We start from the raw sequence: 20,959 nt of genomic DNA, 5'->3' as shown, positions 1-20,959 counted from the left end.
ACACACACACACACACACACACACACACACACACACACACGCACGCTTGGTTAAAATGGGGAAAAGAGCTTCAGGATGCCGGGAGGAGAGAGTCCAAGACAGGGGAATAATAAGAAGAGATCTGAAGTGGGAGAAACCATTCCATGGGTCTGGAGAAGTACTTGGGAAAAGCTGTCCAAGGGCATTGCCTCAGCCTCTCCTGGGGGAGATAGGATGTTGGGGGATGGAGGAAGGATGACATGCTGGGAAGACTTTACCTTTTTGATGTTCTTGTTTTGTTCTTAACTACCAAATAATGAGTCTTTACAAAGTCCTAAGTGCTTTGCATGCAAACAGAAACCCCACTAAGGTGGTACTATTATTATTTTAATTTCACCAATGGGAAATTGAGGCTCAGAGAGGCTAACACTGCTAGGTGATATAGCTAGGAAGTGATAGAATCAGGATTCAAATCCTGGCCATTTGACTCCCAAGTCCATGAAGAACTTGAATCTCAGTTCAATTCAACAAGCATTCATTGAGCAAAACCTGCTCTGTGCAAGACCTTACCTAGGTAATAGGGCTACAAAGGTCCACTTATTAATTCAACAAACATTTATTGAGCACTTACTATGTACCAGATGCTGTTCTAGGATCCAGGGATAGAGCAGCAAACAGAACAAAACAACATAATCTCTGCCCTTGTGAAGCTTACATTCTAGTGAGGGGAGGCAGACAAAAACAAGCACAATAAATAAGTGAATTATATAGTATATATGCTGGTAAAGTGCCATAAAAAAAAAATAGAGCAGAGTAAGGGAGGATTGAAAGTGCTGGGGGAGGACACTGGGTTGTGATATTTTTCTTCCAACTTCTTTACAACATTTTAATATGAAAAATTTCAAGCATACAGAAAAGTTAAAAGAATTTTACAGTAATCTCATATTTACCCAACACTTAGATTACACAACTGACATTTTACTATACTCAATTTATCACATATCTGTCCTCCACATATCCCCTCCAACTTTTTTAAAGTGGAAATTTACAAACATACAGAAAAGTTGAAAGAATAGTAAAAAGAACACCCATATATCTTCCTCATAGAGTCTATGATTGATAGTTTTGTTATATTTGCTTTCTCACCCACCCCTCTCCATACACATGCACACACACACGCACACACACACACACACTTTTTTTTTTTTTTACTGAACCATTTGAAAGTAAGTTACAGACTTCATTACACTTCTCCCCTAAATACTTCAGCATGCATCTCTTGGGAATAAAGACATTCTCCCACATAACCACGATATTATTAAGACACTTAAAAAACTAACAATAATTTCTTATTATCTAATAGCATCTAATGTCCAGTTCATATCCAAATTAACTCACATTTGCCTTTGATATTTTTAATAATCAGAATCCAATCAAGGTTTTCACACTGTATTTGTCTTTAGCCTCTTTGAATCTAGAACAGTCCCATCTTTTTTAAACTTTTTATTTTGAAATAATTATAGATTTACAGGAAGTTGCAAAGACAGTACAGACATGTACCCTTCACCCAGTTTTCCCCGATGATTACATCTTACCTAATTATAGCACAATATCAAAACCAGGAAATTGACTTTGGCACAATGTATGTATAGTTCTGTGCCATTTTATCCTGTGGAGTTCTTATAACAGCCACCGCAATCGACGATCTACCGGTATAGAGAGCTTACCACTTTGAGGGAAGTGTAGAATCTTTACCTCCATTTCCCTCCTCCATTTATTAATATGATTGTATTAAATATTTCCTCTACATACATTGAGATCAACGTTAGACAGATCTGATCAACATCAGACAGACCTTTTGCTTCAACCATCAAACATAATTTCAGCAACTCAAGGAAAGAAGGAAAGTCTATCGTATTTACCTGTATTTTTTGCTCATTCTTTCATTCTTTCTTTTCCCCTGATATTCCAAGATTCCTTCTTTCATCAATTCCTTTCTGTTTCAAGAACTTCCTTTAGCCATTATTTTAGGGTGGCTCTGCTGGGAACAAATTCTCTTAGCTTTCCCTTGTCTGAGAATGTCTTGATTTCCCCTTCGTTCCTAAAGAATATTTTCACCAGATATAGCATTCAGGGTTGACAGTTAGTTTCTTTCAGCACTTGAAATATGTTGTACCACTTCCTTTAGACTCCATGATTTCTGATGAGAAATCCACTGACATTAGAATCGTTTCTCCTCTATAGGTAAGATATTGTTCTCTCTTGCTGTTTGGGGGATATTTTTCTTTGTCTTTTGTTTTCAGTAGTTTGACTATGGTGTGCTGTGAGGTGGGTTTCATTGGGTTTATCCTGTTTGGCTTTTGTTTAGCTTCTTGAATCTCTAGGTTTATGTCTTTTTGCCAAATTTGGGAAATTTTCCTTCATTATAAGATTGAGTATTCTTTCAGTCCCTCCCTCTTTCTCCTTTCCTTCTGGAACTCCAATGACACTAACGTTAGATCTTTTATTATAGTTCTAACAGGTCCCTGAGGTTCCATCATTGTAATTTTCAATCTAGTTTCTCACTGATGTTCAGATTGAATAATTTCTAATGTTTTATCTTCAAATTCACTGATTCTTTCCTCTGTCCCCTCATTTCTGCTATTGAATCCACTCATAGAGTTTTTAGTTTGGTTATTGTATTCTTCCATCTAAAATTCCTGTTTGATTCTTCTTTATATCTTCTATTTCTTTGCTGAGACTTTTTTTTCTTTTTCCTCTTGAGAACTATAACATATATACATAACAGTGATAACTTTCAAAGTACAATTTCACAAGTTGTTAGAGAGCAAATTTCAAAGAATGTCATGGGTTACAGTTCCACAACTTTGCTGAGACTTTCTATTTTTCATTTGTTTCAACCTTGATCATAATTGCCTGTTGAAGCATTTTTTTAATGTTGGCTGCTTTAGCATCTTTGTCAGATAATTGCAACATCTCTGTCATCTTGGTTTTGGTGTCTGTTGGTCATTTTTTCTCATTCAAATTGAGGTTCTCCTGGTTCTTGGTCTGATGAGTGAGTTTTTATTGTATCCTGGACATTTTGCACATTATGTCATGAGATTCTGGATCTTATTTAAATTTTTTATTTTTAGTGGGCTTCTTTTGACATCGTGCTGTCAGGGGTCACTGCCCGGTTATTGCCAGGTAGAGGTAGAAGTTTAAATTCCCCACTCAGCCTCTGTTGACACCTGAGGTGAGGGCTCCTCATTACTGCTGGGCAAGGTAGGGATTCCACCTCCCCACTAGGTCTGCACTGATAACTCCCTGGCTGGGAGGGATTGTAGTGGCTCATTACTTCTCCCCCGGTGTCTTCCACTGACACTAGGGGGTTGGGAAGGGCAGCAGCCTCATTAATGCTGAGTTGTAGTAAAAGTCCTGACTCGCCACAAGGCCTCCTCTGACACTATGACACCACCCCAGCAGGGAGGGGCACCTTGTTGCTTCCTGGCAGGGATGGAAGTCCAGGCTTCCTACTCAGACTTCTCTGACACCACTCCAGAAGTGTGGGGGAGCCTGGTGAGAGTGGAAGCCTAGGCTCTCTACTTGGCCTTTGCTTCTGGGGGTAGAGGTGGGGCTGCAGTTTTTTTCTGCGGTGTTTGATTGCAGTTGAGTGATTATTGCCTAAAAGTTTTCTGTCTGGTAGGCTTCCTATTTCTTGGTCTTTTGGCTAGAGAGAGCAGGCCTTTGTTGGGGGCTTTTTCTTCCCCCATACCTGTGCTTTTTGGCATTTCCAGGTTGCTGGCTTCTCCAGCACCCAGTCCAGGATACATGAGGCAACAAGAAAACCCAGGAAACTCACTACCATGTCATTCCTTAGGTCCCTGGGGTCCCTAGCTGGTCCCTTCTTCTCTCTACCTTTCAGAGTCTTATGTTTGTTCAGCTGTACTTGGTGGGAGGAGTAGGGAGAAGTGTGTACAACTTGGTCCAGGACTGGAAGTCTCTCCATCTTTCAGAGCAATTTTAGGTTTACAGAAAATTCTCACAGGAAGTACAGAGAGTTCCCATATACATCCTCTCCCCTCTAACCCCACCCCTACACACAGTTTCCCCTATTATTAACATCTTGCATTCGTGCGGTACATTTGTTACAACTGATGAACCAATATTCATACATTATTAAATAAAGCCCTTTGTTTACATTTGAGTTCATTCTCTATGTTGTACAGTTCTATGGGTTTTGAAAAATGCATAATGTCATATATCCACCATTACGGCATCATACAGAATATTTTGCTACACTAAAAATGTCCTGTGCTCCCCTATTCATCCTTCCCTCCTCTTCCTGAACCACTGGCAACTACTGACCTCTTTTATTGTCTCTATAGTTTTGCCTTTTCCAGAATGTCATATAGTTGGAATCATACAGTAAGTAGCCTTTTCAGGCTGGCTTCTTTGACTTCACAATATGCATTTAAGGTTCTTCCATGTACTTTTGTGGCTTGAAAGCTCATTTCTTTTTATTTCTGAGTAATAGGCCATTGTATGAATGTGCCACAGTTTGTTTATCCATTTACCTATTGAAGAACATACTAGTTGCTTCCAATTTTTGACAATTATCAATAAAGCTGCTATAAACAGTCATGTTGTGCATTTTTGTATGGACATAAATTTTCAAATCATTTGGGTAAATACCTAGGAGCACAAGCCTATGGGAAGCCTATGTTTAACTTTGTAAGAAACTGCCAAACTGTCTTCTAAAGTGGCTGTACCATTTCGCATTCCCAGCTATATATATATGTTTTATGATGACATTGACTGTTTGAAGAGTTCAGGTCAGTTATTTTGTAGAATGATCCACATCTTGGATTTTTCTATTTTTTCTTTTTTCCTCATGGTATCATTTACCTTGTTCCTCTATCTCCTGTATCTACTGTAGACTGGAAATTAGAATAGAGGCCATTTTAAACAGCTTTGTCAGGGGAGGCCTCACTGAGAAGGTGACTTTGGAGCAAACACTTGAGAGAGGTAAGGAAAAGAGCCATGCATACATCTGGGGGGAAGAGTATACCAGGAAAAGGGAACAGCCAATGCAAAAGTCCTAAGGTAAGGAGTGAATCTGGCTTGTTCAAGGAACAGCGAGGAGGACCAGGTGGCTGGAACAGAATGAGTGAGATGAAATCAGAGATTTAATAGGACAGCAGATTGTGTGGGGCCTTGTAGGCCATTGTAAGGATTTTGGCTTTACTCTGAGGAAGGCGGACAGCTATTGGAGTATTTTGAGCAGAGAGCTGACATGATCTTAATTGTTTTTAGCAGGATCACTCTAGCTTTTGTATAGAGAACAGACTACAGGGGGCAAGGGTAGAAGCAGCGAGACCAGTCAGGATGCTACTGCAGTGATCCAAGTGAGAGGTGATGGTGGTTTGGACCAGAAGGGTAGCATTTGGGGTGATAAGAAGTGGTTGGATTCCAGATGTATTTTGAAGAGACAGCCAACAAGATTTCCTGCTGGATTGGATTTGGGATGTGATTCTAAGGTTTTTTTTTTTGGCCAGAACTGGAGAGATGAAATTACCGTTGAATGAGATGAGGATGGCTTTAGGAGGGGCCATTTTTGGGGAAAAGATCAGATGTTCAGATTTGGACATGTTGAGTTCATGATGTCTATTAGACATCCAAGTGGTGATGAATAGTACACAGGTCCTGCCACCAAGGTGCTCACAGTTAGAGAGATATGGGAGCAGATCATTAACATACCTGTGAAAAGTACTATTTCAGTAGAGTGATCAGAAAAGCAAGATATCAGTTCTGCTTGTCTGTGTGTGTGTGTGTGCAGGGGTGGTGGGGAGGGCTTAGGGGAGGTTTAACAAAGGAGGTGACAATTTTAGTTTGGTCCTGAAGGGAGACTATGTGTTCATTAGATAGAGAAAAAGGAGAAGTGTCTTATTTTTCTGTACTCATGGACCCTGGCACACAGTGGATGCTCAAGGAGACCCAACTCAGCCACTAGTTGTGTGACCTTGGATGTTACTTAACTTCTCTGTGCTTCAGTTTCTTTACCTGTGAAATGGAAATAATCATTGGGGTTTTGTGAGGATTAAATGCAGAACACCTAGCACAGGACCTGGTACATAGTAAATCAGTGTTACTTATCATAGTTGAATGAATGAATGAATCTCCCTTAATGACCAAGTTTAGGCTAGGCTGGTAACCAGGAGCTTAAAGTCTTTTGCATTCTCAGCAGTTTGTCAACAGAGAAGTGCTCACCTCCTTTCCTACATCCTAAAAATGGCTCAGGAAAAAAGCTCCCTATAGCCTGAGCCCTCTGAACTGCTCTGATTGAGGAATAAAGGTTGCTAAGCCTGGGGTGAATGGAGCTGGTCAAACTGCTCTTCCCAGTCTCCATCCCCATTGACTGGTCAAAAAATGAACCTGAGTAAAATCCCTTTAGATTCAGAGTGAGCTTCTCCTCACTCAATCGGCTGTCTGAGACGCAGACCGGACCGGGTCGACAACACTGAGAGGTTGTGACGCTGTCAAGGGAACCCCGTACCTACCGCCAGGGCTCAAGCCTGAGGCCCTAGGGAGACGGGCGCCCCCTATAGGCCGAGAGCAGCCACATATCCATGCAGGCGGCTGTGGTTGCTAGGCGACCGGGCGGCCTGCGCTGAGACTGAGCCGCTGGAGTTCAGGAAGGGATTTAGAAGGAGGAGAGAGACCCTTTCTCTCTCCCCATACACCGTCTCTCCCGTGCCCTCAGCAAATAAGCAGGATGAAAGCAGCGCGGCCTGCTGCTGCCTGACAATCTGGGCTCATTCTTGAAAGTAGAGCTTCATCTGGTGACCCCAGTCTTTGTGTGTGGAGAAATGACCACCCTTGCCCCAAAGAGGTGTGGTTTCATCTGGGGACCAGCGATGGGGGTTGCTGAAAACAGAAGTCTGGTTTGGAGGGCTGGGGCCATTGATGTGGGTGTGCATCATTGGGATTCTAGCAAATTGGTGTGGGTGGGAATAGTTTTGGTGATTAGTCCAGTAAGGTATCAAGATTTCCCCATCATTCCCAATGTTTGGGTTAGGGAACTCCGACTTTACCTCATTAAAATAAAAAGGACCCTGGGAATGACTTTATATAAAGGATCATTCATACCTCTGTGGGAACAAGTTTCTCAGGGACTTTCCAGAATCAGGTTTCTCTACAGAGAAGAAAGGAGAGACCATGAGATCCATGGACCTCTGTGAGTGGGGGCAGAGCCCAAAAAAGAGGGAAAGAAATAAAAAGCATGGGAGGGTGGTAAACACAGAATTTGGCAGCTTCCTAGGGCTGTGTCTGGCTTGAGGAGTCCCAGATCTGCACCCCCTTTGTTAAGGCCATGCTGAATGAAGCACTTTGTCCTTTGAGGGCTTTTGGGGACCAGAAATTCACAGCACTTCGTTCCAGCAACCTCACATTCTGGCTCAGAAGTAGGCCCAGGCAGCCCAAGGCCATGGCCACAATAACCCCTCCACTTGGGACTCTCTCATCCTTCTCAGCCAGTACCCAATGAGCTTCCTTATGGCAGAGCCCTAAGTCATGGCACGCTTAGGGGAGAGCTGTGCCCAGGAATCTCATTGTGGACTTCCCCTCAAGCGTCCCAAGGTAGAGATGCTAGGCTGAGGTAACTGGCAGCCAGAGAGTCTGGCCCAGCCACCACCTCAGTCCACAACATCTCCACAGGGCCCCGTGGTGGTCGAGGCTCCTTGCTCCCTGTGCTTCCAAACTGAACTGGGTCGGGGCTGTTCCTCGGCTCTATTAATAGTCCCCTAACTCAGCCTGCTAGCCCCAAAGCCGGATGCCAGGAGTTCTGAGTCAGCAGCTAAAAATAACGGAGAGCAACTGCACCCGAACCCCAATGAGCAGCAACCCCTGGTCCATCGCCCTCAAGTTTTCCTCAGCTTCAGTCTCCAATCCAGGACAGAGGATACGTGTTCCACAGACGTTCAATTCTACTGAGAAGAGAGGAAGGATTTGCAGTGGCAGGCTTAGGACTGAGGTATTCAAAGCTAGGGGCTAGGGGTAAAGGAGTTAGGGGCTGGGGCTGGGTCCTGGCTGGGAGTTTGGATGCTGAGGTTAAAGGACTGCAGCTGGGAGCTGGGAGACTGGGGCTACGGGGCGGAAACGATGGAGATTGCTAGGGTGAGGTCGGGAGGTGAGGGGAGGAAGAGGCTGATGGGCTGCGAGCCTGGGAGACTGGGCGAGAACAGCAAAGCAGGGTTGGGGCAGGAGGCTTGGCAGTGTCTTACCGGCTGCTGCTCCAGAGCTGAGGCCGGTAGTCCGCCTGACTGAAGGGCGGGATCAGGAAATGCGGGAAACTAAGGAGATGCAGCTTGAAAAGGCAGCGTGCGAAAGACACCTGCCGGGTACCAGGCGGCGTGGACTTCCGAGAAGACTTGGACCAGGGCAGTGGCCGCAGCGTTCGCTCTCCGTGCGCCTCCCGTCTCCCCGCCCGGCGCACGCCGGATGTACCCGCCCACCGCCGCCAGCTGCAGACCAGGTATGTTGGCGCGGACGCCTGCCTGTGTCTGTATGTGCATCTATGTGCACGGCAGAGGTGGGGCGGCGAGAGAAGGGAAGAGGCGAGAAAGAGGTCCAGAAAAAGGAGGGGGCGGGAACACAGATTCAAACTCGCCTTCGTCAATCCTGAGACCGGAAGTGACCTGGGGCATCCTGGGAATTGTAGTTTCCTCCACTGTCCCGCTGCCGAGGGATGGGGTTTCGTTCGGAGGTGCCAGTGCTTGCCCTGGGTCCCTGTCTGGAGAACTAGGAGGAATGAGGAGCCGAACTTCCTGACCACGCCAGCGCCTTAATTCGACTTCCCTTCGTGTAGAGACACGAACCCAGGGCGAATGTTGGTGCAGCGGGGGACTGTAGGGTCAGCCACAGAACCCCCTCCTGTCCCCGTCTTTGCCTTAGCCCCTGCCCCCCGACTTCGACCAGACTCATCTTCGACCAGCTCCGCCCTGACCCCCTCAATTGCTTAGCCACGGGGCCCACGAGCAGCAAACACGCTAGGGAACTTGCTCCTCGAGGGGAAAACTGGGCCGGGAACCAGACCCTGCGCGCAGCCCAGAGAAGCAAAAACTTGTGGAAATCGGACCGTGCCCCCAGGGTCTGGAGTCAAGGACCTAGGTCCCCAGCCTGCACGGGGAACAGGTGGCATTCAGCAAATGTATCACGGTGACGAGGGAAGCGGCACTTGAGGCAGATGACCACAAGGTGGCGGTATAGGGCGCAACTCTGCGCAGCGCGCCTTGGCCGCGGGGAACGCCCCCCGCAGCGGCTTCTCTCTGGTTTCGCTCTAGCAGCCCTTCGTTGCCTCAGGTGGTTCTCCTCCCACCCCCAGCCCATGAATCGCCCCACCATGATCGCCCCCTCTCCCCAATGTCATGTCATATTCAACCCTATATGGAAGATGTATCCTCCTCCCAGCCCCAATGCTGAAAGGAGTAGACCGTGACCAAGTGGGAATTAAATTCATTGAATAACAGATTTATGGACAAGATACAGGAACCAACCTGTCTTGAAGAAAAGGCTGTGCACAGCAAAACAGCCCACCTGTAGGCACAGAATTACATGACTAGAGGGCTTTTTAGCCCCCAGCCTCTAGGTGGGAAAGCAGCTGAATTGCAGGGATGAGAGGAGACAGTACATGGAGTGGTGTCTTCATCATCTTCCATTTCTCCAGGAAAGGCCATTTTATCATCTCCTTCAGTCACTGTTTTAAGTCGTCCCACCCTTGACTCACCCTATGCTTTCTATACAAGAATGCGTGCACACAGGTCTGAAACATTACCTTGGCACTCTCCCTTTTGCTTCGTCTGTTCTAGTTTAATTTTGGGAGAAACTTCTCATGACTCACTGTCTTCTCAACCGCCTCAGGTCAAAACTCCAGGAGGAGTAGATTCCATGGAAGCTTGGGGAGTGGCCATCATCTGGGCACATGGAGGGCCCTTGTGGTTCCAAACCTCCTGTTGCCAAAGTTCCCTAGACCCCAGCTCTCTACCTGACCCCACCCCACCCTAAGACAATCCATCTCAGCCACTCTCCCTTCCTTGCTGTTGGCCAATGCATACAGGTCCAAGACTCCGGCTGGTGAGGGGCCAGGGCAGGGCATTCACTCCATCATGAAGTTGTTGATCCTGGTCAGCAGCACTGCTGTTTCTAAGCCTGGGGAAGTGGGAGCAGAGGATTGGGCATATGGGGAGTGAGCCAGGGAAAGGCTAGAGGAGGTAAAAAATGAGGTGGGGGGGAATTTCTTACCAGTTCTCTCTCTCTTCTTAGTGCATCTCCTATAGGGAGAAAAGCTTCTCACTGTTCAGCCAGCTTCATGCAGGACTTCCTGACCCGACATTCCCCCAAACTACCTTTCCCAGGTTTAAGCCATTTTGGGGGTAGAAGGAAGAGTCTAAGGCTTTCGGAGGAACCAGCCAGATCAAAACCCAATGCCCAAGCAGCATTATCTAATTCTGAATCAGTCTGGAGAGAGTGAGACCCCAGAAAGCTCAGGCACAAAGCACTCACCCTTGGAGGAGGAAGGTCCATAAAAGCAGCAGGGTGGAGACAGAGTTGGTAATGATCCACATCATTAGGTAGGTTTGAGGGGCCTATGGGATTAGGAGAAGTCCTCTGCTGGTGACCAGAGCCCCAACGGTAGTATATGGAGGAAAATCAGTAAGGAAGAGAGGGACAGGGTGAAGGAGAATGAGAGATGGGAGAAGGAGAGATGGTGACAGTCCCAGAGCCCTTACAATAAGCCAGATGGGGTGATGCATCTGCTGCAGCAGCTGGCAGTCATTGGTGGTGACCGAATCCACCCCTGCACACCAGAGTAGAGAGAAGAGCCAGGGTTTGTTCACTACAAATAGGTTCACCGAGACATTATCCTGGTGCAGTGCCCTGTGGAAGTGGGAAAGAAACAGAATCTTCACAATCGTGGGAGACAAGTCATGGGAGGCAGCCTCCTGCCTACGTTTGAATCCACAGTGTCACTGCCAAGAGGTATCAGTTCTACCTTTGCATAGCAGCCCCTGACCAAAGTTATTTTCTTTGTGTCGCTGAACTCTGTCTCCCAGTGGATTCCACACATAGTCCCAGCTTTGCCGTCTGGAGACACACGGATGTGTCTTCTCCCTGTGTCCCATGACAGCCCTTCAGAGACCTTGTCTGCCCCAGTCTTCTCTTCTCCAGGCCCAACAGCCCAAGTTCCTTCAACCTTGGGGGGACCTGGGTTATTATTCCCCTCACCATTCAAATCTCTCTAATCTGATCATACTCCAGTTTGTCAATGTTCCTCTCAAAATATGGGCTTGCATCTGAACCTGGTATCCCAGGTGGGTTTGGACCAGCTTTGAGTAGAGCAAACTAACTCCTTCTGCCTTCTGGGCACCATACCTGTATGAATATAGCCCAGGGTCAGGTTAGCTTTTGAGAATGTCGCATACCACCAATGATTCACACTATGTACTGTTCAATCAAAGCTCTGCTCTTTAAAACACATGTTCCTGCTGATGCCAGTGTCTCCTCTCTTGTCTTTGTGCAATTGGACTTCTTTTGGGCCCTGAATATAGTTCTTTACATTGATCCCTGTTGCATTTCATCTTGGTAGACTTGGCCCATCATCTTCACATATTTAGACCTTTCTGGGATTTGATTTCAGCATCAGTGTGTTTGATACCAGTTCATATCTTTTGGAAACAAGATCAGCAATAAGTGCTGACCAGGACAAGATTGAGCTGAGGGCCAAACCCTGTGTTGTGTCTCCCTCCATGGTGGCAATATGGGGAAAGGGCCTTGAAATACTTATGATAGCTGGGCTATTATTCAGTCCACATTTTTTTATCTGACCACAGGGACATCATAAGAGACTTTGGCAACCTCCTGCTTTGAAGTCCATCATATTTACTGGCTGGGTAGCTTCTGGGCCCAACTCACATCTGGGACTGTCACCCCTCTCTTCCTTGAATCCATCCTCTGTTGCACCAAACTCTTTGGTGTAGAATCAAAGCTAAAATCCTTCCCATGGCCTACAAGATCCTACCCAATTTGTCCCCAGCCTACCTCTCCAGCCTCATCTTCCCCTTCTCGTTAGACTTCTGTCTCTGCTCTTCTATAGGTCTTCTCATTTGTTGGCTCCTTGTGACCATTCAAGTCTCAGCTCAGACATCACCTCTTTAACCAGTCTTCCTATGTCCCCTCAGTGCCGCCACTTCCAATCCCAGTCACTCTATTTCAACTCTCTGTTTTATTGTCTTCATAACACTTATTACTATCCAGATGTGCAAATATATTTTGTTCAGCAGTTTAATACTGTCTGTCTCTTTCACTAGTACATAAATTTCATAAAAGCAGGGACCTTATCTGTCTTATTCCATGTTGTGTACCCAAAGCCTGGAATAAATAGTGCTTGACACATTTCAGGTGTTCAATAAATATTTGTTGTATGAGTGAATGAATGAATGAATGAATGAGTGAGTAGTCTCTGCCCTCCCTGCATTGGTTTTTCCCCACTATTAAGCCTCATGTGATCCCCTCAGTTCGTATAACCTCCAGCACTCACTGGATATCCAATAGTGGCAGGTCTTGATAGGGGAGGTTGAGAAACTGTGGCCTCTCAGTTCTGTTGTCTTCCTGCTGTCCATAAATCTGGCGCATTCTGGGTGCCTGTCGTTGGACATTAGCCCGATCTTCATCTGGTAGCCAAAGGACCTGTGGTTTGGAGAGGATGGGCATGATGAAGGGGAAGACATGGGAGGGATTCCAAGGGGAGGGCAGGGGCAGAGAGGTTTGACCACAGAATGGGGTACATAAGCTGGGGCATGGTTCTGGGGCAGGGGGCAGCCTCAAAATCGTCACCATGGTATAGGGCAGGAAGGCGGGGGGAGGGTCAACAGGGGGCCTGAGGGGTCCTGGCAACGTCACCATGGCCAGGGGCACCCTTGCACTGAGCACTGTATCCAATGTCTGGTTCACAAAAGTGTCATGGTATGTGTGGTTTCGTGGGGGGCGGCGCAAGTCAAACATGATGGAAAGGTTGAGGACTGCAGCTTCTTTCAATAGCTCTTCTAATGCTGGTATTGTCTGATTTTCAGCTTCTTTCCGATCGGGGCCTGACAGCCGCTTAGCCCCCCAGAAGGGTTGCCTCTATAAGAACAGGAAATTTATTTCAAGACCAGAGGAGGGAGCCAGGCCATCCTCTCATCTTCACCATCTTCATTCATTTCCCTCACTTGGTGTCCAGCTCCTGCCCACTGCTGAACCAAAGTCTTTCTTGCTCCAAACTGTGGCCTTCTTCCAGACCCCCTAATATCTTATTCTATAACCTCAGTCTCCTACCCTTCTGGGTTTCTGACATCCTCTCTCCTACTTCACCTTCTTTTTGGTCTCACGGAGACCTCTGAGATCTTGACTCCTTGGTTTCATCTCAGTTTATCAGCCCCTCTGTGGCCACACCTACATCCCCAACCCATGGTCCATCCACAGCTTGAACTACTTTCCACAACACCCTCAATTCCCTTATGGTCCCACCTGCCCTACAAATCCCAAATTCTGATTCAATACTCCAATCTGCCTTCTCTGCCCCTACACCCGGGGGGCTGGGCACTGCCATGGGCAGAGCATGCCATGTGAACTGATGCCACTAGAGTCCTCTTTTTGCTCTCAGTGCTGTTTAACAATCCTTTTACTTGTTCTTGATTTGCTCCTTCTTCTGTTCCCCCAATAGCTATTCCAAGCCTCTGCCACTTCCCCGCTCCCCTCCTATCAATGAATGACCTTCCCTCCTAATCATTGACATGGAAAAAACTAGCTATCTCATGTTTAGTGAGTACTTACTATGTGCCAAACAGTGTCATAAGTGCTTTATGTGTATTAACTTATTTAATCCTCTCTATAACCCTACAAGGTGGGTACTGTTATTATTTCCATTTTACAGATGAGTAAATTGAGGCACAGAGAAATTATGGAATGTTGCCCAGAGTCACACAGCTAGTAAGTGGAACCAGAATTCAAACCTGGACAGCCCTTGCTCTTAATCACTGATAGACCGTAATATACAGAGTTAAAAAAAAAATAACAATAAGTTGTAAAAGAGTAAGTATAGTGATCCTATTTGTGCAAAATAAAAAGTGTATGTATATATATATATATATATATGTATATATATATATATATATATATACACCCAACTGTTAACAGTGACTGTTTCAGTGGGGTCGGATTATTGGAGACTTTTAAATTTCTCCATTATTTCTCTAATGCTTTGCTTTTTTATAATGCACTTTTATTACTTTCATAGTCAGCAAAGGAGAAAGTAAAAAAAAAAAAAAATATATCTGTAGAAATCTTTCCAAAACCTACAGGATTCAATCCACACTTCTGGGTCTGGCATTCAAAGCCCTTCTAGATGGAGCCTCTCTGCTCACCTTGCCAGTTTCACCTCCCACCATGCCCAGGAATTTTCTCTTCCAGTTACACTGAGCTACTTGGTTTTTCCCTGAAAACACAGTTCTTTGTACTTCTGGGCTTTACACATGCTCTTCCCTCTGACTAGAATTCCCTTTCCCTGTCTTGCCCGTCTTAAAAAAAAATAACCGTTAATTAACATGCTGCTCAGCCATCCTCTCCTTCATGAAGCAACTCCTAATCCTCTCCCACACCCACACTGCCAAACAGTGACTTCTTCTCTCCTCTCTATCCAGTTTCTATTTTTATTGCTCTAGGCTTCATATTCTAATCGCTCGTTGCCTAGGCACTCTTCTTTACTAGGTAGGAGTGACTTGAGGGCCAAGACTGTATTTCTGTGGCCCAGCACAGGGCTCAGCAAATGCTTATCAATGGAATGAACTCTGCCCTCTGTGACTGCCCCTCCAGTGGCTGCCTCTCCCCAGAGACTGCCCTCACCTCTAGGAACCAGGCCCCAGCATTGAGTCTCTTCAGTTCAGCCCAGGAGAAGTCGCTGCTGTGGGCAGTGATTCGGGCTGGGAACACAGAGGCCACATCCGTGGTCCTGCTCAGGTGCTCATCATGCATGAGGAAGGGGACCCCGTCGGAGCTGAGGGCACAAGGGATGTCAGAGGGCCAAGCTCTGGGGCTGATGGTCATTTCCTGAACTCCCTCGCCACATCCTTCAGCTCCCCAGATCCCTGAGCCCCAGCCTTCCTCACCTGACCATCACATCCGTCTCAAACACAGCAGCTCCACATTCTGCCATCTTCCGCAGGGACATCAGGGTATTCTCAGGGGCCAGCTGGGAAAGGGAATCAGCGAGGGGGTAGCAGAGAAGTGTGGGAGCCGCTGCAGCTTGGAGGAGCAGGCCCTCACCCACCTTCCCAGCATTCTGCCCAGCACTCACCATGGGGGCCCCTCGGTGTCCCACCAGCCCAGGCTTGGGGGGTAAGTCTCTGGGTTCCAAGATGCAGGGTGAGGAGATGCATAAGGGAGCCAGGTAGATGGCCAGGGCAGCTCCAAAAAATAGGAGCAGTAGCAGAATCTTGGGACCTGTGGGGAGTGGGAGTGGGGGACAGGCTATGGAGACAGGGCAGTGGGTGAGCTCTGGGGGCAGAAAGTAGACTGCGGGGGCAGGAAGTGCAGGTGGCAGGAGGCAGAAGCATCAGCAGCCTATGGTGGGGGCTTAGTGGGGAGGGGAGTTGGCACCTCTTCGGTGGATACGAAAGAAGGTATCAGCCACGGGCCAGGCCAGGAGGGTGATTCCAGCCACTGCTCCAATATGAAGGAATGGGGTTGTGGCCTGTGGACAAGAGTTGGTGAGAAGGGATCATCTTCTTGGTGCCCTCTCCTTCTTCTAGGGCCTGACTTTTGGAGTACAGAGCTACTTGCAGTCTTGGGGGACCAGGGAGCAAGATACATTCTGGGGTTGGCCACAGGCAAGGCTCCCACCTAGGCATTGGAGACTGACCACTCACTTGCAGTGACAGATGTAAGCTACGCCACTCCTGCTGCCATTGGATGTCCAGTCCCATGAGGCCAGCGGCCACAAGTAGCATAATGAGGAGCAGCAGCACCTGAGGTGGGGGTGGGGGGAACCAGGGACAAACAGGGCCTTTTCTGTCAACCTGGGCTCATGGCAACCTGGGCTGTCCCCTCACTGTATGGGGACAGCACCCTCTCCCTTCCCCTGACTCCTCCACTTTCGGTCTTTCACTCAACAAATGTTTACCAGGCTTCAAGGTCCTGGGGTAGACCCTGAGGACATGATAGTGAAGTCCTCAGCCAACAGCCAGCTGAGTCCCGGGCCCCCGTGACTCCCTTTTCCACCCACTGCCCTCCCCACTATACCTTGTGGAGACCATGCAGATGCAGAGGCTGTCCACAGAGTTGCAGGAGCAAGGCCAGGAGCTGGGGGCAGAGGGTGGTCAGAGTTAATGAGGCACCAAGGAAGAGCAAGGTCACTAAGGTGGGCTTCCCTGGCTGACACCTCCCTCCTACCCAGGAACTAGCCCCCTCCCCTGAGAGGCCGGGGTTAGAACAAGGGGGTAAAACAGAGCAGGAAGGCAGGGTTGAGCTGAGGGTTAGACTGGCTGTCCCCGGACCCACCAATAGCAGGGATGCATATGTGACCAGTAGAGAGATGACCAGCAGGAATGACAGGGACCAGTCCATCCAGTGTCCCAAGCGGTGGAATAGGAATCTGTGGGAGGGGAGAGAGAGGTGTCCAAGTGGGGGAAGGGATGTCACTAGTGGCATCAGGGGAGTTGGGGTAGGTGGATCCAGAAGGAGGACTAAAAGGGTGGGATAGGAAAGCCCTTTATGGGGCCAAGGGCTCCAAGGATTGGGGAGACCTTGTGAAGGTATTTTCTAAGGAGGTCAGGTAGCAGGAGAGTTGGGCTTGAGGGGCTGGGCAGGGCTAGGGTTATAACTGATTCTAGGAGCTGAGCACCCAAGGGGAACCCAGTGGGGAGTAAGTGACCATGTATGCTAAGGAAAAGCGGGGTGGGATGTGGGGGGTAGTGGGAGTCCAAGACACACTCATTGAAGTTGTGCAGGTCATTGAGAAGGACGAGCCCGATGTACAGCCAGCCCAGGGAGAGGAGGAAGGTGAGGAAGAGCAGGCCAAACCAGATACAGTCGCACTGCAAAGGGGGCAGGAGAGAAGCTCACAGCCAATCCCCTCTCTTGAACCCCGAGTCCCCAATGGATGGCAGCTCAGGGGGGCTTCCTGCCATGCATTGGGCTGCTCTGTTCTGGGGGCAGCTCTTTCCATATTTGAGAGAGATTTTCTTCCTGAGGAGAGAAAATCCCTCCCCCCCCCTCCCCCACACAGCCTATGAGCACAGTTGGTCTCCTTATCCCCTCCAATAGGACTCTGCCTTCTGCCTTCCAGCCTCCCCCCTCTGTCCCTACTCCACCTTGCTGGTTTGCATCCTCTCTTTGGGGTATTTCCTCCAGTGGCAGCTATACAGGCAGTGGAGGCAGCGGGCCCAGACGGAGCAGCAGCCGGGGGACTCTGCCATGGTGAGGGCCTGGGGGAAGGGACACTGGGCCATCAGGGACCCCGGCAGAGGGCAGATCCCAGCCATCCTCTGTGTATCTGAGGAGCCTGGGGGAGGAGCAGAGAAGCCTGGGCGGCTGCTCAGCAACGGAGGTCGCAGGGCAGACCCAGAATGTCAGACTGGATGAGAAGATGAGATGAGCAGCCCCCAGCTACAAGCTTGGCAAAGGGGAACAATCTTCAGGGTCTGTCTGTCCCTTTGATCGTGGAACTTGGAAAGTCAGTGGGACACCTAGGAGTCCTGCCTCTTTGCAAGCAGGAGTCACACCCCTTTGCTCCAACCCCCCCCCCCCCCAACAGCATACAGCTCTGGGGATGGAGTGCTTGCGCCGAGTAGGAACTCAGCAGAAACTGCTCTGGGTGGGGCAAATTCAGCTCAGCAGGTTGAGGCACATTTGGCTAAAGTTGAGGCAGCCCCACGTTGGGGAGCCTTCCACCCCAGGAACCCGGAGTAACCTGAAGCAGAGGCTTCAGTTCTGACCTGGGGCTAAGGGAGGCCCAGCTATAGTTGGTCAGTTGCTATGAATACAGAGATTGCCCACATCACAAAGACCAGACTGAAAGAATCTCTGTTTCCACTTCCCAGGGGGCAGGGGGCACTGTCAATAAGAGTAAGGCTTAAGGGATACAGGTTTCCTGGGTCACTTCTACTGGCACACACCTGGAAAACCCAAGCCCTGCGGCCTCAGTCCTATTCTTTGCTGTCCAGTCATCCCCGCACCCCAGCCAGGAACGTAGTCCTTGGCCTTCCCTCTTTCAGGGCCCCACCCTCTGAGTTAGCTCGGTGAAAGTACAACAAATACAGGGCAGGGTGTGTTTGTGTGTGTGTCAGGGTGGTGGTAGTGGTGGTTTGCGGTTGTCTTGGGGCAGGCGATCCCTGTACCTTGTGCTTCTGAGATGGAGCTGGCTCACTGATCCCCAAAGTAGGCTGGGTATGTGAATTGTGAGTCTTCGTGAAAGGGTATGTGATTTGTGTCAGCATATGTATGTGACTATCAGCACAACTGGGTTTCTGGATGATCTTGAGTATGTAAAGGAACCCCTGGATACACCCAAATTGTGTTTGTGTGTGTATGTGTGTGTGGCTTAAGGGACACAACTCCTCCAGGCTCTCCTGAGGCTGTGGGGTTTTGTGGGTGTGTGTGTGAGATGATGGCTGGGCCCCTGCAAGGGGGAAGGGTATGGCAGGCAGAAAGCTGCTCCTGAAACTGCACTCTTTATGTTCACTTTAGGAAAGGAGGGTAGGGGGTGGAAAGGTGGGGTGGGGTGGGGTGAGGTGGGGAGGTTCGGGGAAGGGGGAAAGACTGGGGAAAGGAAACCTCTTTCCTCTCTGAGACTCCTCTTAGGAAAAAGTCATCCCAAAAGGAGGCCCCTGCCTCTTCCCATCCCAGGACTGGATCGTGGTAGCCTGCCCCGGGCTCCAGTCTACACCTCCTGCCTCCCCTCAAGTCCTGCCCCTGCACCCCGGACACTGCCTTCCAGAGTTCCACCACCCTCCAGGAGCTGACTGTAGGATGGGATCAGGATCTGAGCAGCTTTAAAACCCCAAGCAGGGGAGCTGAGTGGGGTTGCTGTGATCCTGGGGCCCACTCCAGGAGCCGGTCTCCACCCCACCCCTCCTGACTGGAGCCCCCAGCCTTCCCAAGCCCTCACACCTTTTCTCAGCCACAGCTCTGCTTTGCACTGCACTGCTTCCCAGCTCCTCTCCGAGTTGTCTGCCTCCTCCCTCTTTCAGTCTTTGGCTCAGCCCCACCGGTCAAACAGGTGGCACTGTTGCCACCTACAGGAGGCTGTGCGGGTCCTCTCCGAAGGCCTGCCGCTGCTCTATGGCCTGGGCCCAGCCCGGGTGGGAAGATGGGAGGAGGAAGGGGGAGGGAGAGCAGATCTGCTTCTTTACTTGCTGGCGGTCAGGGGGCTTGGGGTGAGGAATTCTTTTGTGTGGCCTTCCCCATTCCTCCGTCCCTCCTCCTGTTCCCCTTCTAGGCACTGCTGGGGCTTTGTCCTGGCTCTGGGAGGCGGGGGCTGAGGGCACAGGCGGGAAGCTGGGGGGAGGTGACCATACAACTTTGCAACTTGGCAGTGAGAAGGGGCCCAGCCCGCCCCCTCTGGAAAGGGGCGTGTGTATGTTTTTGCATGTGAGGAAGTCTAGCATCTAGTCTCAAGCTCCCTGGGAGTACAGCCTCCTTTCCCTCTTGGGCTCCCACTTCCACTTCAGCAAGGTGCATCTATAACAGTTGCAGCTGCAAGCTATTTCCTGAACTCTGGGGAGCAAGTTGCCCTGTTTTTGGACTAGGGGTCCCCATGGGCTTTGTAGCAGCCGCCCCTTCCCCCATCACCCCAGACAGGATATGCTCATTCAGGACCTGCTGAGACTTGCATCACTCCTGCTGCCTTCTCCCCAGGGCATCTAAAATCTTTCCAAGAGTCATTTGAGGTGTGCATGGTATGTTAAGGCCATAAGTTTTTGGAAGATAAATGCACCTTAACACATAAAAAAGATGCCATTTCTATACCATCAGCAGGAGGGAGCTGGCTGACAAGTTGTCAAGTCCGCTTGGCTCTAAAGCACAGGGCTCTGGGTGGAATGGGGGCTGGGCACTGGCTTGATTGATCTCTACCTTTTGGCTGGTGCAGTGGCTCCAAGTCTCGGGGCTAGGATAGTGTTGATGGAAAAGGATGTCTTTTCTGCGGATCAGCTACTTCACCCCTCCCCCACACATGCAGGGTTTTGAACAGTGAGAAGGAAGACTGGCTCTCTCACACCAAGAGCTGCACACCTCCCCCCTCCATCCTTTCATTGTATCCAGCCAGAGGCTCTAGTTGGCAATGGCAAAGGCTCCCTTGCTCCCTCAGCATTAAAATGCAAAAAGAAGCAGGGCTGCTTGCTGGCAAGAGGCCAGAGAGGGCTGCCGGGTCACCTAGTCCTCCGCCAGGCTTCATTCGAGGCAGGTTGTCATTTAAGTTCCTTTGCTTAGGCTCTGCTTGAAGGAGTCTTCGCTGTAGTGTGCCAGAGTTCATGGGGGGTGGTCTGGGAGCTTTCTTGTGTGTGTGTGGGGGGTGGTGGTGGAAGGGAGTCAGGATGCATGGATCTGAGCCCCGGGGCTTAAGAACTCCTCAGAAGGCTACAAAGCCAGTCAGCAGCCTGTGTATAGCATTCCAGAGCTAGCCCCCTTTTAGCTTTCAGCAGTGAAGGAGAAAACTGATGCACAGTAAGGAGTAAGCCACACCCTTCCTCTCCCTTTTCAAACCAGAGAGCCAGCAGCCAGTGCTGTTCTGTCCTAGGGTTGGACAGCAGTGTGGTCCCACGTCTGTCTTCCGCCAAGAAGTCAGGCTTCAGAGCATCAGGGCCCATTGGCCGCTGCTGCTACTCTGGAGTCACACACAAGCTGTGGTGTTAGACCTGGGTTCAAGTCCTAGTTCTATTATTCACTAACTTTGTGACTTTGGAAAAGTTAC

At 49.1% G+C, this 20,959-nt stretch overlaps 1 protein-coding gene across 3 annotated transcripts; it reads right to left on the bottom strand.

Moving 5' to 3' along the window:
* Positions 1 to 9,488: 9,488 nt before the first annotated feature.
* GDPD2 (glycerophosphodiester phosphodiesterase domain containing 2) lies at positions 9,489 to 19,331 on the bottom strand. Of its 3 annotated transcripts, XM_037821550.1 has the most exons (16): positions 19,159 to 19,331; positions 17,361 to 17,474; positions 16,981 to 17,084; positions 16,549 to 16,642; positions 16,291 to 16,350; positions 15,918 to 16,016; positions 15,649 to 15,742; positions 15,347 to 15,492; positions 15,159 to 15,241; positions 14,896 to 15,046; positions 12,916 to 13,137; positions 12,554 to 12,702; positions 10,746 to 10,893; positions 10,519 to 10,601; positions 10,258 to 10,286; positions 9,489 to 10,164 (listed from the first exon to the last, which is right to left on the bottom strand). In XM_037821550.1, exons 2-16 carry the CDS (start codon positions 17,463 to 17,465, stop codon positions 10,112 to 10,114), a joined length of 1,620 nt encoding a protein of 539 aa, XP_037677478.1. In that variant the 5' UTR covers positions 17,466 to 17,474; positions 19,159 to 19,331; the 3' UTR covers positions 9,489 to 10,111. The 3 variants fall into 3 exon arrangements, with proteins under 3 accessions (XP_037677478.1, XP_037677477.1, XP_037677479.1); XM_037821549.1 differs by having other exon boundaries at positions 12,554 to 13,137; XM_037821551.1 differs by lacking the exon at positions 12,916 to 13,137.
* Between the last annotated feature and the right edge of the window lie 1,628 nt (positions 19,332 to 20,959).

Source organism: Choloepus didactylus, chromosome X (genome assembly GCF_015220235.1).
Source record: "Choloepus didactylus isolate mChoDid1 chromosome X, mChoDid1.pri, whole genome shotgun sequence".
NCBI lineage: Eukaryota > Metazoa > Chordata > Mammalia > Pilosa > Megalonychidae > Choloepus > Choloepus didactylus.
This window is presented reverse-complemented; position numbering and strand designations above follow the sequence as displayed.